Source organism: Ostrea edulis, chromosome 2 (genome assembly GCF_947568905.1).
Source record: "Ostrea edulis chromosome 2, xbOstEdul1.1, whole genome shotgun sequence".
NCBI lineage: Eukaryota > Metazoa > Mollusca > Bivalvia > Ostreida > Ostreidae > Ostrea > Ostrea edulis.
In genome coordinates this window covers 104,225,610-104,242,979 of record NC_079165.1, presented here as the reverse complement: position 1 = coordinate 104,242,979, position 17,370 = coordinate 104,225,610, and the positions used below count along the sequence as shown (strand labels likewise).

General features: G+C 35.3%; 1 protein-coding gene across 2 annotated transcripts; it reads left to right on the top strand.

Annotated features, from left to right (window-relative positions):
• The first annotated feature begins 41 nt into the window (after positions 1-41).
• Positions 42-14,078, top strand: LOC125680569 (major facilitator superfamily domain-containing protein 6-like). 2 transcript variants are annotated; one of them, XM_048920254.2, is made up of 5 exons: positions 42-218; positions 2,937-4,029; positions 4,780-6,354; positions 7,074-7,247; positions 7,813-14,078. In XM_048920254.2, the coding sequence occupies exons 2-5, from the start codon at positions 3,894-3,896 to the stop codon at positions 7,959-7,961; spliced, it is 2,034 nt and encodes a 677-aa protein (XP_048776211.2). In that variant the 5' UTR covers positions 42-218; positions 2,937-3,893; the 3' UTR covers positions 7,962-14,078. The 2 variants fall into 2 exon arrangements, with proteins under 2 accessions (XP_048776211.2, XP_048776212.2); XM_048920255.2 differs by having other exon boundaries at positions 47-218; positions 3,923-4,029.
• The last annotated feature ends 3,292 nt before the right edge of the window (positions 14,079-17,370 follow it).

The window sequence follows — 17,370 nt, the reverse complement described above, 5'->3', positions numbered from 1 at the left end:
TTCATAATTGTAAAAGAATTGTTAATTGTACAATTATCTACAACCTAACTCCCCGGATGTGTACCACAGATGTACGATCACTTGACTTCGGCTTGAAGTTGAACTCGCAAACTTCAAAGCATGTTAAATGAATTACAGTTTCTGATAGCATTTAGAAACTTCCGTAGAAACCATTGTTGTCCTTTGGAATTTTACTAATGGTCCTGTAGAACAATTTGGTAAGTAATATGTATACGATGTGATCGTTGGACCGAGCGAAGCATGTACGTAACTCCGTTTCCCGAGTGGTAATCATAATTCCGTTAAGTACGGTAGATTGTGATTCATTTAAAAATATATATATTGAATGAAATTTCCTTGCGCTAAACACCCAGTAACATCTCATTAAAGGAGTTTATATGGGGACAACAGTTTTACATGATCCGCCTATTCATTGAACGCGGGAAATAAAACGCAAGGCGACGTAAACTGTGCATTGTGACGTCACACTTAGCCCTTTTTCAAAGCAAACAATTATAAACAACAATAATACATTCCGTATGCAATGAAAAAGGCCGTTAAAACTAAACAAGATTAACCAATAAATTCAAAATGGTAAAAAAGTAATCGTAATTTTATCGTATATTCTTATTAAAGAAACTCATGAACTCGTTCATCTATTTAGTCGTATTACGGTTTTATATGTATTTATTTGCTAAAACCTGTTACAATGATAATTGTACTATTCACTTTGAACAAACTGAGTGTTTAAATTACGAATTGCACGTCAGAGTCTTCTATTATTGGCATTCAAAATAAAACACGAATAACTGTTGAAGCAGGTAATGAAAAAATAAATGGCGGCGCCCATATGGATCACGAAAATTTCAGTGAACGTATATAGAGATTATCTCTTTTTATTTTGCTGATTTTGACTTTTTTCTTTTACATACGTGTTACCTTTAGAGCCTTGCTTCGCGGACGGGCCTTTGGCCCGTCCGAGCTTCGCTCGGTATAATACCCTCGCGGGTTTCGTAGGACATCTAGATAATAGAAAATCATAAAGTGTAGTTAGGTAATATGTCTTACGACGTGACTGTGTTTGAGGGCGAAGCAAAAAGTATTGGCATTAGTATCTATATCCATAGCATGAAAAAATATCCCGAGGTTAGCACCTAGCGTTTAAAGACAGAGCTCTATCAAACTCAAGCATCCTAAGACCACAGGAGTTTGAAATTTTATCAATAAAATTCACTTGATTGACCAAGGCATGAGCTATGCGTTAGCATAGCGAACAGGAATGAAACGCCGTTTTGGAGAAATCTCGAGCTTCGCTTTGAACCGCCGCGCAATGAATATAACTCGTAAGTATTTATCACTAACAACATTTGCCTACTTAAATTTGCCTCCTAGCCCCTCTCTAATGCTGTCAGTATCCACTTTATTCGATTCCGTGTAAACATTGACTTTACCGAGGACCCATTGTAATACGTCACATTCACTCCGGGCCTGACATTTTTGTAATCCAATGATTTCCCGCACATGCAACTTTCTACACAATTATCGCCCTTTGTTTTTAAACTCTGAACATAGTTTCTGGCCTCAAAATATAATAATTGATATGACTGAAGATTTTATATGTTGTGATTTATTTCATTTGATTAAAAAAATATGTGGAAGGATTAATAGCATTTTATTTTATTTTTTTTAACTTTAAATTATAAGGAATACTAAAATGTCAGGCCCGGAGTGAATGTGACGTATTACAATTGGTCCTCGGTAAAGTCAATGTTTACACGGAATCGAATAAAGTGGATACTGACAGCATTAGAGAGGGGTTAGGAGGCAAATTTAAGTAGGCAAATGTTGTTAGTGATAAATACTTACGAGTTATATTCATTGCGCGGCGGTTCAAAGCGAAACTCGAGATTTCTCCAAAACGGCGTTTCATTCCTGTTCGCTATGCTAACGCATAGCTCATGGCTTGGTCAATCAAGTGAATTTTATTGACTTTATTGATAAAATTTCAAACTCCTGTGCTAAGACCTAATCTTGGCTGAGATTCGGCTTGGCTGAATATTTGGACTGACGCCTTCACCGAATCTCGAAGCAGTCCTTCATAATTCATGTTTGGAAATTTACTTTCAGCTTCAGCCGGTTCTAGCAATGAATGTGTAATTATGAAGGACTGCTCTGAGATTCGGTGAAGGCGTCAGTCCTAATAATCAGCCAAGCCGAATCTCAGCCGAGATTACCTAAGACTTAACACCTTTTACATGACTTAAGACATTTGATCCGCCTATTCATTGAATGCAGGAAATATAACGCAATTGCTGTAAATAGTGCATTGTGATGTCATATTCAGCGTTGATGTTTAGAAAATTTACAAACATAGGAGACATGGTACAATCGCGTCGATCGAGGAGTAATTTTAGTGAGCCAGCACCTTTGTGCACCTACAAGCTCTAATGACTAAAGCGCACAAAATGATCTGAGCTAAATCTGAACCTTTGACAAGAAAATTTTTTGTCACCATCCCCAGAAGTCCCTCGTCAAAAATGGCAGAGATCTCACAAAGTCACACCTTTGACTAAGATTGTGAACTTACATGGATTATCATCCCAATTATATGGTCTCTTAGCTCCAAAATGTAATTTTTAACGAAGTGCAATGTTGATGAAAAGCAGGGTAAGACAATGGGTAACATCATTTCTACGTTTTGACATACATCATAATACGATCTGTGACAGTTGCGGATCTAGATTGGGTGTTCATTTTATGGAACCCATCGTCACAAACCATGGTTTTGAGTCCACACACGCTCCCGTGATGATAAAGAGAAACGACAAGAGGCACTCGTGGGTAACCAATGATGGTTAAAACTAAGATTCTGTACAATATTATAAAAAAAATCTAATTTTCTCTTCTGAAACTTTTATTTTTTAATTTACTTGTAGATAGTGCATATAATGGGGAAGGAGTTAAAGAGAAAAAATTGGATCCATGCATGTTCATGCATTAGTGTTGAATTTATCGTTTTATTTAAAATTACCATTATATTGAAATGCGTTTTATGCCCACAGGCAGTGCAGTTCACATAGTTTTACAAACTTGAATGGTTTATGACAAGACTTGAAGGGCATTTTTGGTCATTTTTATCACACAATTAGTGACTTTGAAAGATTGAGAGTAGAAATAAAGAAAGTAGAGGCAGTCTAGAGCATGCAGAACAAGTTGTTAAAGGTTAAGCAAGCCACAGCTAAGGCAACAGAAATATAATGAATATAGTATATAAAATTTTCAATTACATTCATGTTGGTAATTATAATTGTTAATGTGCATGCTGGGTAATTAAAAGTGATCTAAATCTAGCAAGAACTCAATACAGTTGTTCATAATTTGATATAAAACCCTGGGAGAGAGCTTAAAAGGCTGTTTCTGCTGTTGTATCCCATTCAAGTACTGAGCATGCTGAGTATTTGGTAAATAGATATTGTTTAATTTGCTGATCAAAGCATGAATATTACAAAATATGTTTGTAGCTATGCTTGCTCAAATGGTAGCACCATCAGAATATTATATTCCTGAATTAATGCTTTCTTCCATAACCATATTCTTCTCTGTGAAATATATCCATAAATTGAGATATTATGCAAAAACAAAGCTAGACAATGTATATTGCCGCTTCGGTAGCATATACTATGGTCACAACTTAGCCTACATCCCACACCTCGAAGTATACTCAGTAAAATATGTAATGTATATATAAAGGCATCATGTTTTGTATCTGGTAGAAACATGCCAGAAATGAGAATGACAACTTTTTCATGAAAATTTATTACATGTTGTGAAATTTATGGAACTCTTTGTGTATATGTATTTGTATTTTTTTGTTGTTGTAAATTGACAAAAAAATGAATAAAATTGCCATAATTTTTTATAGAAAATCTGGCAACATGGCTGATGAGGAAGACACTACCTCATTGGGAAGATGGAAAATAAACACGAAATTGTTACCAATCAAGCTGTTTTACTTCTTCATGATTGCAGGTATTGGAAATTAGAGCAGTTCTCATAGGACTCATATCACACCCTTTACTCCTATTTACTTTGGATGAAATTCATGTTACACCAATTGCAATTGCATTTGCTCACATGCAGTCTCTCCATTACAAAGTTATGGCCAAAATGTATTGTAAAGCGCTTTGAGCAACATACGCTGAAAAAGCGCTATAGAAAACCAATCATTATTATTATTATTAAAATAAAATTTTTGATAACCGAATGATTTTGGTTCAGGGTTGTGAGATAAGTTATTCTTATAATCTGTCTTTATGCCAAGTATGAATTTAATATGATTTCCACTACAAGGTTATGATTGGAACAAAATTTTTTTTTACCTTAACCCTGACCAGATGGGGTGTAGCACACCATAGGGTAGTAACTTTTGTAATCTTGACCTTAGGTAAAATGACAGTGGCTGAAGTTCATGACACACTTTCTGGTAATAAACAACCTTTGTGCCACATATGAGCCTGTGGTGTCTCTCCATTACAAAGTTATAGCCCTTACAAATACTTTAGAGACAGACAGACGTATGGACATGGCTATTTCTATGTATACCCCCAAATTTGTTTACAGGAGAGTTATAATTATGCCATTAGACTGATTTGATAAGTCTCTTTATTGCACTGTATTGACAAATGTATATTCTAAAGCAAGTATTTTTTATATGTAGCAGTAAATCAGTTTTTCATAGTCATTAATGAAGTATACCACATAAATTGTTGTCTGTTTTAGCTGTGGGAGATCTCTTGCCCTTTATTCCACTCTACATGAAACAGATAGGACTGTCCTCTACCCAGACAGGGATTATCTATGGATTCATGCCATTTGTGGGATTCATAATTCGACCAATCATTGGTGCTTTGGCAGACAAGTTTCAGAAGCACAAATTAGGACTTATTTTAAGTATTGGGTTCACTGGAGTTTTCTACATGTTGATACTAGTCATTCCTTCAGAGACTACCTCCTATGTTTCCGTGGAGACCAAGTTTTCGTGTAATCAGTATGATTCATACATCCATGACTGTTACCAAAATAAATCCAAAGAATGTCCGTTAGGATTTGAAAATCTCATAAATAGTGTGAACAAGTCGCACCACAAGTCAAACTCCTCCGTACAGATAAGTATACATGGAGGTCAGCAGAATTCATCAGCCTCTTACTCCATCATTCCATCTCATGGGGCGGATCAGTCTACTCCAACATTCAGTTGTTCTGTGACTTGTAAGCCAACCACAGCATTCCCTGGAGATGTCTGCTTCACAGACCAGGCTGAATTAGACCTTTGTCTGGGGGAGCACATCTCACCAGCTAATTTAGATTTTATGATATATGATATTCTTAGTTCTACAAGGGAAATAACTGCTGACCGGCAGAGTGTTGGGGACATTGAATGTCGTGATTTTGCACTGAATAATGTAACAATAGGACAGAGGAAGTACTGGAACATGTTTTGTAGCCACGAGACAGAGTTCAACTGCCACTTAAAATGTGACCTTGGCATGACTGAACAGTGTGTTACCACATATGCTCATGTTATGAGAGATAAATTCATATTATTTCTTGTTATTTACTTGTTTGCAAACATTGCGTTTGCCCCGGTGTTGAGTATGGGAGATGCTCTTGCATATGACATTTTAGGTGCCAGTCAGCGAGGAAAATGGGGTAAACAGAGACTGTTCGGAACAATGGGATTCATGCTGTTCGCTTTGTCCTCCACTTTCATCATGTACGAGATCAGTAGCAGCCAAAAAGAGATAGATTTTTCCGTGTCGTTTTACATATTTGGAGGACTGTGTGGACTGGCCATGGTGTCTGTCTGGATGATGTCCGTCTCGGGAAATGTCTCTAGTAAAAACATGATGGTGCATTTCTGGAGTGTTTTGAAGCATCCGGAAATAGCCATGTTCTTAAGTGTCATCTTCTTCTTTGGACTTTGTACAGGAGCCATAGAGACATTTCTATTTTGGTATTTAGAGGAAGAGACTGAAGGATACTTTCAAGTCATTCCAGGATTCTGCCTGGCCATTGCCTGCCTCTCAGAGACTGTGCTCCTTTATGTGTCAGGGACCATTATCAAAAGACTAGGTCATCTGAACTGTATTTACATAGTGTTTATAGCTTATTCCATCCGGTTGATGTCCTATTCATTCCTTGATGGTGTGTATGGTGTTTTGCCAGTGGAGATTTTACATGGAATCACTTTTGGAATCATGTGGGCCTCATCCACATCATATGCCAGCATCATCTCGCCTCCAGGGATATCAGCCACTGTTCAGGGACTTCTGGGAGGAATCCATTTTGGATTTGGTATAGTTCATTAATGCTTTTTATACATATATCAGTCAAAGTGTCACTATTTTTAAAAGGATCATGGAGCACACATTGACAGTAATTCATATTGCCTTCAACATGGCTACTTCATCCCTACTTTTAAAAGGACCATAGAGCACTTAGTAATCTATATCAATACCATAGCTACTTTACAAATTTTAATATTTGATTGGAATTCTATCAATGTCATTCTATTTTGATGTATTCTGACAAGACTTTTTCCAACATCAAATTGTAACAGAGAAATCATGATAATGATGTAGGGAAATGTAAACATCTGCCGATATGGAATTGGAAAACTTTGAAATAAAGTGTCTGGACTGCATTGAACCAAGTAAATCAATTATGAATAATGCTAAAATGAATAGTGTAGCACATCACTGCATTATCAGATTTCTGGTTTATTGTATTTAAAAAAAACCAAAAAGCCAACAAAATACTATCAATTTACATCCCCTAAAGGACACACATTTCTATGTGTCTTGTGAATCATCTGCAACCTAGCGGTATCCCATGTTGCCTTTAAGTCTAGACTGCTGATCTTCATTCTTTAGGAAATAGAAGGAAAAGAAACAAATACATAAAATATATTTTGTGTTGAGTGTAATCCCTATAATTCTTCTTGTTTCCCATCAGTAATTATTTACAATTAGTGTATTCCGTGAAACTTAAGAATTTTACTTGTGTGTTTACAGGAAAAGGAGTAGGGTCATTGTTGACTGGATGGCTGTATAAAGAGGTGGGGATTCGCTGGGCATGGAGAATATACAGCATTTCTTCTTTGGTCTTTTTGTTCATCTATTTCATCGTTAATAGAACGGTGTTCACAAAGTCATCAACAGAAAGGATAGAGAATCAAAAGGAACTGGGTAAGTAATTCCACAGGAACCATGATCCTTATATATATCCTGTCTGAAAAATTTGAAGGTATTTACTCAATTTTATGCATGACAAGTTAACATATCACACTTATTAGTATTCAGGAAATTTAGGCTTTTAAAATGTGTGATGTGATAATTTCAACATATATTTTTATGCTTCAGTCATGCTTTCTATGCACTAAAATAAGAGTCCATACATAGCGCAGATTCAGCTTTGTTTAAATCATGTCCCCCGGGGGTAGGATGGGGCCACAATGGGGAATCAAAGTTTTACATACAAATATATGGGAAAAAATCTTCTCAAGAACCACTGATCCAGACAAGTTCAAATTTACATGGCAGCTTCTTGACATAGTGCAGATTCAATTTTGTTAAAATCATGGGCCCTGGGGGTAGGATGGGGCCACATTATGGGATCAAAGTTTTACGGGCAAATATATAAAGGAAAAATCTTTAAATATGGGCCAAGGTGACTCAGGTGAGCGATGTGGCCCATGGGCCTCTTGTTCCCTGAATAAATTATTCATTGTGATGATTGATATTTTATTTGTAGATGTGAAACAAAGTACAGAATGTAATAAATTAAATGAAATAGAGAAACCAGAGACCACTAATTCATCATCAGAACACCCAGAGAGTGAACCATTGGTTAATGGTTCAGTGGAGGATCCAGCTGGGGTGGATATCTCCGATAAAATATAGGCAAAACGGGCAAATCTGTACATTACACCATCACATGTACAATCATATATGTGGCATTGGAATTTATTGCTAGACATGTTAATTGTAGTTTATGAAAATGGATTTGTGCAAGATTCTTCTGTGCTTTGTCATACAGCAGTCAAAATGATCAATACAGTACAGTAATATATGGTTATGAAGAACTTGAGTATAATGAATCAGTACTTATAACATGATTTTCATTTCCCACTTATCACTGGCTATGAAGACAATTGCAAGTTTATTGTCTTATAAGAGTTCAAAATGAAAATAATTTTATTTTGGCAAACTTGATTGGAATTTTATTGTCAGAATAATTTTGGTTTGCAGAAAGCCAATTTCACAAAGTAGGCTGAAATTGTCTCATCATTGGAGCAGGTTACAGTGCAGGCATGGAATAAGTGCTATCTCCTGCCACTCTCACAATACAATGAATTAGAAATTACAGTACCCAGTATAATTTTGTTACAGTATATTTAGTTTTTAGGTCACTTTGGTGACTTATTGTGATTCATGAATGTCCTTCGTCCATAGTAAATTATATGAACATTTTTTTTAAATACTATAGAATCAAGTTTCCCCAGATTTTGTATGTAACATCTATTGGAAAATCGAACAAGCCAATATCATAGTCCCTGCTCTTTATGGCCCGAGGTGTGTGACCAAAATTTGAAGATTTCTATAGACATTCTTTTTTCCCCACTGATTTTATATAAACATATAGATTAGGTGGATATCAGTGTTTATAATGAACATGGAGGCCTCTACTAAGACTTTGAAATTCATGGGCCCGGTCCCTGGGTTTGACTATTAGGACAAATCTTTAAAAATCTTCTTACTCCTGAATATCCAGCAAACAATGTTGGTGCATAGTTTTTAAGAAGGTTGGGTCTTTAGCTTTAGATGATATAACTGTGCAGCTAATAGTTCATCTAACTGTGCAGGTACTAATAAACTTTCTTGTCCCTTATATATTATAAATACTCAACCCTATTCTGTTGGAATTTTTTATGTCAATTCTAATTTTAAAAGAGTTTGGAAGGGTTCTTTATGGTAGTAGTTACTTTGTAATGGAGAGGAAATAGTTCATATATGGCACAAAGATTGCTTTTCACCAAATACGAAGTCAGGATCCTGAACCAAAGGTCATTTAGCAAAGGTCAATGACACCGATAGAATAAAAGTTAGAGCAAGTTGTTTAGGTCATAATTTTGCCATGAAAAAACATTAATTATCACTTTTGATCAGAAAATATTGAAAACATCTACTTCCCAGAGTTTGAATGATTCTCTCCGGCACCATTAACATTAGTGATGAAACGACTGTCGCCGACAATCGATTGTCGATCATTTTTAGCTCTTCGATTCTGATTATCGATTCTATTTTTCATAATCGATTGTCGCCTGTACACTAATTAATATCTAATCCGAGATTCATCTGACTGTTACTCCCGCTTTTATATTGAGACATGTGCGGGGGAGAGTCAGAGTGGACTCCACATTGAAAATTGGGAATTCAGTAACACCAGCTAGTGTGTATACTGCACAGATCCATGAAAATAAATAGAAATAACTCCAAAAATAATAAACATTATTAACTACATGTAAATACCGATTATATCAATCATTGATTGAACAGTTCTTTCGATTATGACTGATTATCGATTATGAAATTTTCCTAATTTTTCCTGATTTTTCAACACTAATTAACATTGGATTGTTTCTTGATATGATATTCAGATGGCTGTGATGGCTTATGGCGCTCTAATATCTGTGATAATAGGGAAAGTCTTAATTCTTGTTGAGGGGACCTATGCCTTTATAGTACTGATATCACAGTCGAGTAAAAAAAAATTTGAGTGCAAGTTTCTTTTTTTAACTTGCATTGGATAAACTTCGTGAAGGAAAACCTGTTCAATATTCTTTTTTTATTAGTAAGATTTATAGACCAGTGAATAAAAATAGATGTTTTGTCATTTTTATACGCCTCTTTTTTGACAGGACATATGATGGTAAAGAGTTTCCTGTCCGTCTGGTAGCTTGATCATGTTCAGGTGATGAGGCCTAACACACTTCACAGTCAGTTGATGCAGCTTTGTGTGTGTGTGTGGGGGGGGGGGGGGGTAACTGTGGCCTCCTTCTGGAATTTTATAGTTTTAGATATTGAAACCATGTCCAGATCATATTTTACACACTGTGAGGTGTAGGACCTTCAAATTTGGTCAGTTGATGTATTTTGTGGGGAAGGTGTGTCTTGAACCAAAAGTAGGTTACTGTGGCCTCTTTCTGGAATTTTATGGTTATACATATACAAATCATGTTCTCATTATATCTGAGGCCTAGGACTATCAAACCAGGTCAGTTGATGCAAATTGGAAGGAAGGTGTGTTACAAACCAGATATAGGTCATTGTGGTCTCCTTTGGGAATTTTATAGCTGTATATTTATATTACAAATCACATTTTCCTCTATGAACTTACCAATTTCAGTGCGCGACACAATCCGTTGATATTGACTATGAACGGATTATGAACTAGTTTAAAGTATGTGACTGAGAAAGCGTAATGATTAGAAAAAATACAACATGTGTTACAAAGATCTCGCAAGTCACACCTCGGATTAAGATTGTGAACTTATGTGGATTATCATCCCAATATTGCGGTCTCCTAGCTCCAAAATACAGTGCACCGTGCAATGTTGATAAAAGGCAGGGTGAGACAAAGTGTGACATCATGTCTGTGTTGACGTACGTCACAATACGACTATGACTAGAAGTTCGTTTTATGCAACAACAAAAAAGCAATGTAAACAAACAGTGATTTAGTAAATGAATATAAATATAAGAAATGAATAGCACTTTAGAGCTGTTTGTGGTCAATATGAATGGATTTGGATTTGAGGCAAATTCTCTGTGAATAGCTAGTGCGATTCACAGAATTTGCCTCAAATTCAAATCCGTTCATACTGACCATGAACTGTTCAAAAGTGCTATTCATTTCTTAAATATACTCAAATCATGTCCAGATCATATCCTTTGCACTGTGATGCCTAAGACTATCAAACTTAGTCATTTGATGCATCTTTGGGGGAAAAGGTGTGTCATGAACTAAAATTTGGTCACTGTGGCCTCATTTTGAAAAGTAGGCAACTGTGCCTCATATTTTGATTCAATTGGCAGTGTCAAAGCTTGTGATTTCAAGCATGCAAACATAGATATACATGTAGTTGTAGATGGGTGTATCATGTACCCTGTTGTGAGTGGTGCTTTATATTTCAGTACTGTACTAGTCAAGCTTAGACTTTATACAGGTTTCTAAGCAGTGTAACTGTCAATCTAATATTTTATGAAAATTTAGGAAAGATTTTTTGTTATTTTTTTATGTTTTGATTGGGGGGGGGGGGGGGTGTATAGCAGTTAGAGAAAATTATTGTACCAACACTTTAATTGATTGTTTCTACCGATGTATGTTTATTTTTTTATTCTACATATAATTTTCTACACAGGGAAATAGTTCATATGTGATATGTCTGTATATTTTTCATGAATAGTAGTACCAACAGTTTGTTTTATGAATTTGAAAATTTCAATGCAACTGTTTTACAAAAACTTCAATGAAACTGTTTTATTTCCCAAAATGAGTTGTTTGTCACATTATGTACATTAAACATTTAATTTAATGTTTGTATACAAAATCATGACCTTTGTTTGTTACAATTAGTTAATATTAATGGACAACAGATAGTGACACTGTCAGGGTAGTAGTTCTATCTCTTATTGCTGTATGTCTAACGTCATCTTATAGTGTTTACTATTGATATACATAAATCATACTCTGTTGTGTAGCCACAACATTTAAACTCCCCATGACAATAGAGACATACCATACCCTATCATGGATTCGGGTCAGTATATTTCTTGTTTTGATCAGTAACCTTTCATGTCAATATTGCAGTGTAGATGCTTTTCTTTGGCATTGTATGTTTCATTTTTACAGTAGTCTAATGAATTTTTGTACTATTTTTATAATATTTTTCTAACCCATAATTGTATTGATATTTTCTCTGGACACAAAGAATTATATTTCATATTGAAATGTTAGCTATAATGGCATTACTGAAAGGAAACATATTGAGCATTGATGATACACATTCCTTTTTACACCAAAAATTAATATATAAGCTAGGTTGTATTTGAGGAACTTTTTTTTGAACTTTTAGTTTTCATTCCATTTTAGTATATTTTTCCTAAAACAATTTGCGTATGGAGTGATACATTGTATGAGGCAGATGTGTTTTGAGTTTTGTTTAGACTTGAAAATATATTGTGATGCAAAATCCATTTCTGGTTTTTTCACTTGTTCACAGACACTACAAAGTAAGGGTGGTTGAGGCAATTACTAGAACAATAAAAACTAAATAGGTCATTGAATTAATCTGACTTATACATATGTTGTTTATAAACTTAGGTTACCTGTCCTTTTATATATGTGCTTACAATCCATTAAAATCTATTTCTTTTTGTATGTTAGAAATTTGCTTGTGGAAATTAGGATTTTTCAGCGAAAATTGTCACAATATGTCAGTTAAGATGATAGTGCTGACTCTATTCAATTTACATGTACATATAGCATTTAGAAAACTTCCTTTGATATGTTACATAACACCTTGCAATCACCTTGAAATTGGGCAAAGGTTAGACTATAACATAGCTCCAAACGGGTGAATGCAGAATAGGATGAATATAAAATGTGGGAAATTGTAGAGTTTAGGCAAAAATACCACAAGGAAAAATTTCTATGAACAGGTTTCAAAGATAAAGGAATCTTGAAAATCAGTAGAGTAACAAAGAAATGTTCAGTATTTTTCAAATCTGATTGTTTGCTGTACAGTCAGTGTTCACAGTATAGCATTTAACTCACTGGTCCCTTGGACCAGTAACCATTCAAAATTACTGGTCCTGAACCAGATTTGTATGTCCTTTGGTGACTCAACAAGGCAGGCATCTTGAGTATAGGCCTCCTAGCTCATTCACAAGACAATTTTCTCAGGAAATTTGAAGCCATATCTATTTACTTTTTAACCTGATCTATTATGGGTGAAGGCAACCAAACAATTTCTTTCTAGGCACAACAGACAGGCTATATGTTGTTAAGTTTATCTGTCCTCTAGATAATGGGTCGGTCTCTGGCTGATAGATGGGTATTAGGGTCGAATACTGTATGCAGTTCATGCATGGTAAATTCTTCTCATTTTTGCTCTAACATATTCAGTATTTTGTCTTTTGTGATAATTTGAACAGTTTAGATGTAATATTTGACCAATTATTTATATACATGCCATCTCTTATTTCTTACTCAAGATTTAGGTGACAGTATATTGTTTCAGAATATTTTTACAATGATCACGCAATAATAACATGAAAGTTGTGAATTTCCTATTTATATTATTTTGATGGAAATCTTGGCCAAGAGAACCATTCTTTGAATGAATCTTATTTGAATATTTATCTCCATCTAAGTTGTTGAGCGAGATTTTTTCATTCCTTCATCTTCACTCCAGTCACAAAAGGTTAGTGTAGTGACCCAAAGGATGGTTTGTACAGTGTACAATCTAGAGTCGGTCTTGCACCTCCTGTCTGGTTTTGTACTGGTTGTGTATCGCTCCCTCTTAATTTAAATGCGTATGTCAAAGTGAAAGTAGTGTGTTCTACCAGGTTTCATTTTCACTGTTGTGGCTTTACTAGTTTGGTACTGTGGAATCATTTGAATTTGTGAGAGGGAGGGTAATAAATGTTTAATTTTCAGTTCTGTTGAAATGTAATATGTGAGAGGGAGGGTAATAAATGTTTAATTTTCAGTTCCGTTGAAATGTAATTTGTGAGAGGGAAGGTAATAAATGTTTAATTTTCAGTTCTGTTGAAATGTAATTTTGAGGTTATGGTTTCTGTGCACTGAAACATGTATTTCTTTGTGGTTTGAAATTTGTTGGAGATGGGTACCCACAAAAATTGAATTCCCACGAAATTTAATGATTTCACAGTATTTGATCAATTGCTCATGTGCGATTGTAATATGGAGTAATAAATTGACTTAAAAGTGACTTTGTGATTGTCTTACATTTAGTAAAGATAAGAATACCTCGTTTGTACATCCTGTGGTTTCATCATTATATGATGAACACCAAATCCTATGGTTTTGTGGATGCAAAAATTGAGCAATAAACATACATACATAGTAGGTTTTACTAATTAGGGATAAGGTTAGCTTCATATGAATTTACGTATTCTCAAAATTGCATACTGTGAAAATCATTTATGCCCTCCAAATGTATTGGAACCAGTATTTAAAGTCTATTGAACAATTAGCTAAAGTAATGCTTATTTTTGGCATGTTCATGAACTACCAAATGGTGAATTAATGGATAATTAAAGTATTTCATAATTTAATGCAAATCATTAATTAGTGCTCTTCCATCACTCCCAAAGGCACTAAAATACTCATTCCTATTCACACACACACAGATTGCTGAACTAATCTGTTCTTTACAGGTGTCACATTTTCATCAGTCATGAAGTTTTGCAGCCTGTAGATCTTTGACATGTATACATGTTCTTGCAAGACAAAAGCCCAACCAATATTGACCAGTATAACCAAGGTGTTAATTGTGTTTATATCAGAATTACAAGAGAAGCAAAGAGTTCGTACTAAGTTATAGATCAGGCAAAGTAACAAAACATAAAAAGTTCCCCACACAGCCAGCTAGAAAATTCAGTTGAGCACAATACTGAAAAGCTGACTAGTCTTAAATTTTTAATTCATTTTTAGTGTACAAGTAGTTTTGCGACTGGCTGTACAGTTTATTTCAGACATGTACAGCTAGACAAACTGTTGGAACTTTCGACACAAATGTTACATGTCCCTTACACTTCAGGAATACTGGTTCTGTATATTCCTTATTGTACAAGAACATATTCAACTTCAGAATGAAATTGAATCTTTGAAATTTAAAAATAAATGTTCGCAAATTATGTATTCCACTTTTCTCGACCTTTGATTTATAGAACAAGAAATGCAAAAGGTCAAACGATTGGTGCAGTACAATGAACAAGTATTCTCCTGATGATGTACCAGTGTACCAAGTTTAATGTCTGTCAAGGAAAGGGTTCTCAAGATATTGAGCAGACAGTATATTCCAATGTCCAGTTTGACCATTGACCTTTAACCATGTGATCTGAAAATCAATAGGGGTCGTCTTCTCCTGAAGATGTACCAGTGTACCAAGTTTGATGTCTGTCAAGCAAAGGGTTCTTAAGATATTGAGCGGACAGTAGATTCCAATGTTTAGTTTGACCCTTGACCATCTGATCTGACAATCAATAGGGGTCGTCTTCTCCTGAAGATGTACCAGTGTACCAAGTTTGATGTCTGTCAAGCAAAAGGTTCTCAAGATATTGAGCGGACAGTAGATTCCAATGTCCAGTTTGACCCTTGACCATGTGATCTGACAATCAATAGGGGTCGTCCAAACTTCCACCAGAGTTCGTTTGCTCACAAACCAAACTCTTCCACTTAGGCATTATGGGATAGCGATTTCTTAGGCCGCGTATACTGTGACGTCACTGTAGAATGACGAAAAAACATAACGTCAAACGTAACCAACTTTCAAAACAAGAACGTAAACATCAAATTCATTACTTTACACAATAATTTGAACAGAGTATCCCTACTTTTTAATGATCTTTTGATCATTTTATGTTTAAAATAAAATCCATACTTTTATATTAATGCTTTTAATATTAATATCTTCAGACTTTTAACTGCGAACTACTTCTTTAGTGTAATTTGTCTGCGTGATAATCGCGGACTCACAATATACAAATCTGTATATTGTGGTGCGTCACATAGGAGAGGTCTATTCGTAGGCACTGTGACGTAATGAGGCCTCGACGAGGAGTTTGAGGGGTCGTCTTCTCCTAAAGATGTACCAGTGTACCAAGTTTGATGTCTGTCAAGCTAAGGGTTCTCAAGATATTGAGCGGAAAGTATATTCCTATGTCCAGTTCAACCCTTGACCTTTGACTATGTGACCTCAAAATCAATAGATGTCATCTTCTCCTGATGATGTACCAGTGTACCATGTTTGATATCTGTCAAGCAAAGGGTTCTCAAGATATTGAACGGACAGTATATTTCTATGTCCAGTTTGACCCTTGACTACGTGACCTCAAAATCAATAGGCGTCATCTTCTGATGATGTACCAGTGTACCAAGTTTGATGTCTGTCAAGCAAAGGGTTCTCAAGATATTGAACAGATAGTATATTCCAATGTCCAGTTTGACCTTTGACCATGTGACCTCAAATTCAACAAGGGGCATCTTCTTCTAAAGATATACCAGTGTACCAAGTTTGATGTCTGTCAAGCAAAGGGTTCTAAAGATATTGAATGTAAAGTATATTCCTATGTCCAGTTTGACCCTTGACCATGTGACCTCAAAATCAATAGGAGTCATCTTCTCCTGAAGATGTACCAGATATTGAGCGGACAGTATATTCCAATGTCCAGTTTGACCCTTGACCTTTGACCATGTGACCTCAAAATCAATAGGGGTCATCTTTTAAAGATATACCAGTGTACCCAGTTTGATGTTTGTCAAGCAAAGGATTCTTGATACATTGAGTGGTCAATATATTCCTATGTCCAGTTTGACCCTTGACCATGTGACCTCAAAATCTATAGGGGTCATCTACTCCTTAAAGGACATATCTCATGTTTTCAAATTATACAATATTACATGCATTTTGTCTTCTTTATGCTTATAGTAATTAATTCTAATAGTTCGTTCGCCGAAATTTTGCGATAATTAACCACAATACAGACTTAAATCTAAGCCCCGATTTCATTGTGAAAGTACTGCGAGATATTATTAAAAACTCAACTTTTAGGGGCCTAATTAATTTACCATGGGCAACATTTAAATCGATGTTGATAAATTGTCCGAGTTTTATATGTGTTCGCCACCAGTGCCAATCTAATTAAAATTAGATCTTTGATCCGCTCATGCAATCGCTACACAAAGATAGCATGAGTAGCATGTGTAGCGATTGCATGAGCGGATCAAAGATCTAATTTTAATTAGATTGGTTACATTGTATCGTCGATATATGTTGTTACAAGGTGAAGGTCAGTTGATCCGAATGTGTATTGAATTTGAAGAGCAAAACAGAATGTATGCTATAGGCCTACCAGTGCTTATAGCTTCGATATATCCATTTTCTCGCAGTTTATCAGGGTCTCTGTCCAAGCAATGTTTGAAAAGGTGACTGGGTGTGTTTTTTAAGGTAAAGTTCTTGCTCCAACAAAAAAATTATCCACGTCTTTTTTCTCGTACCTT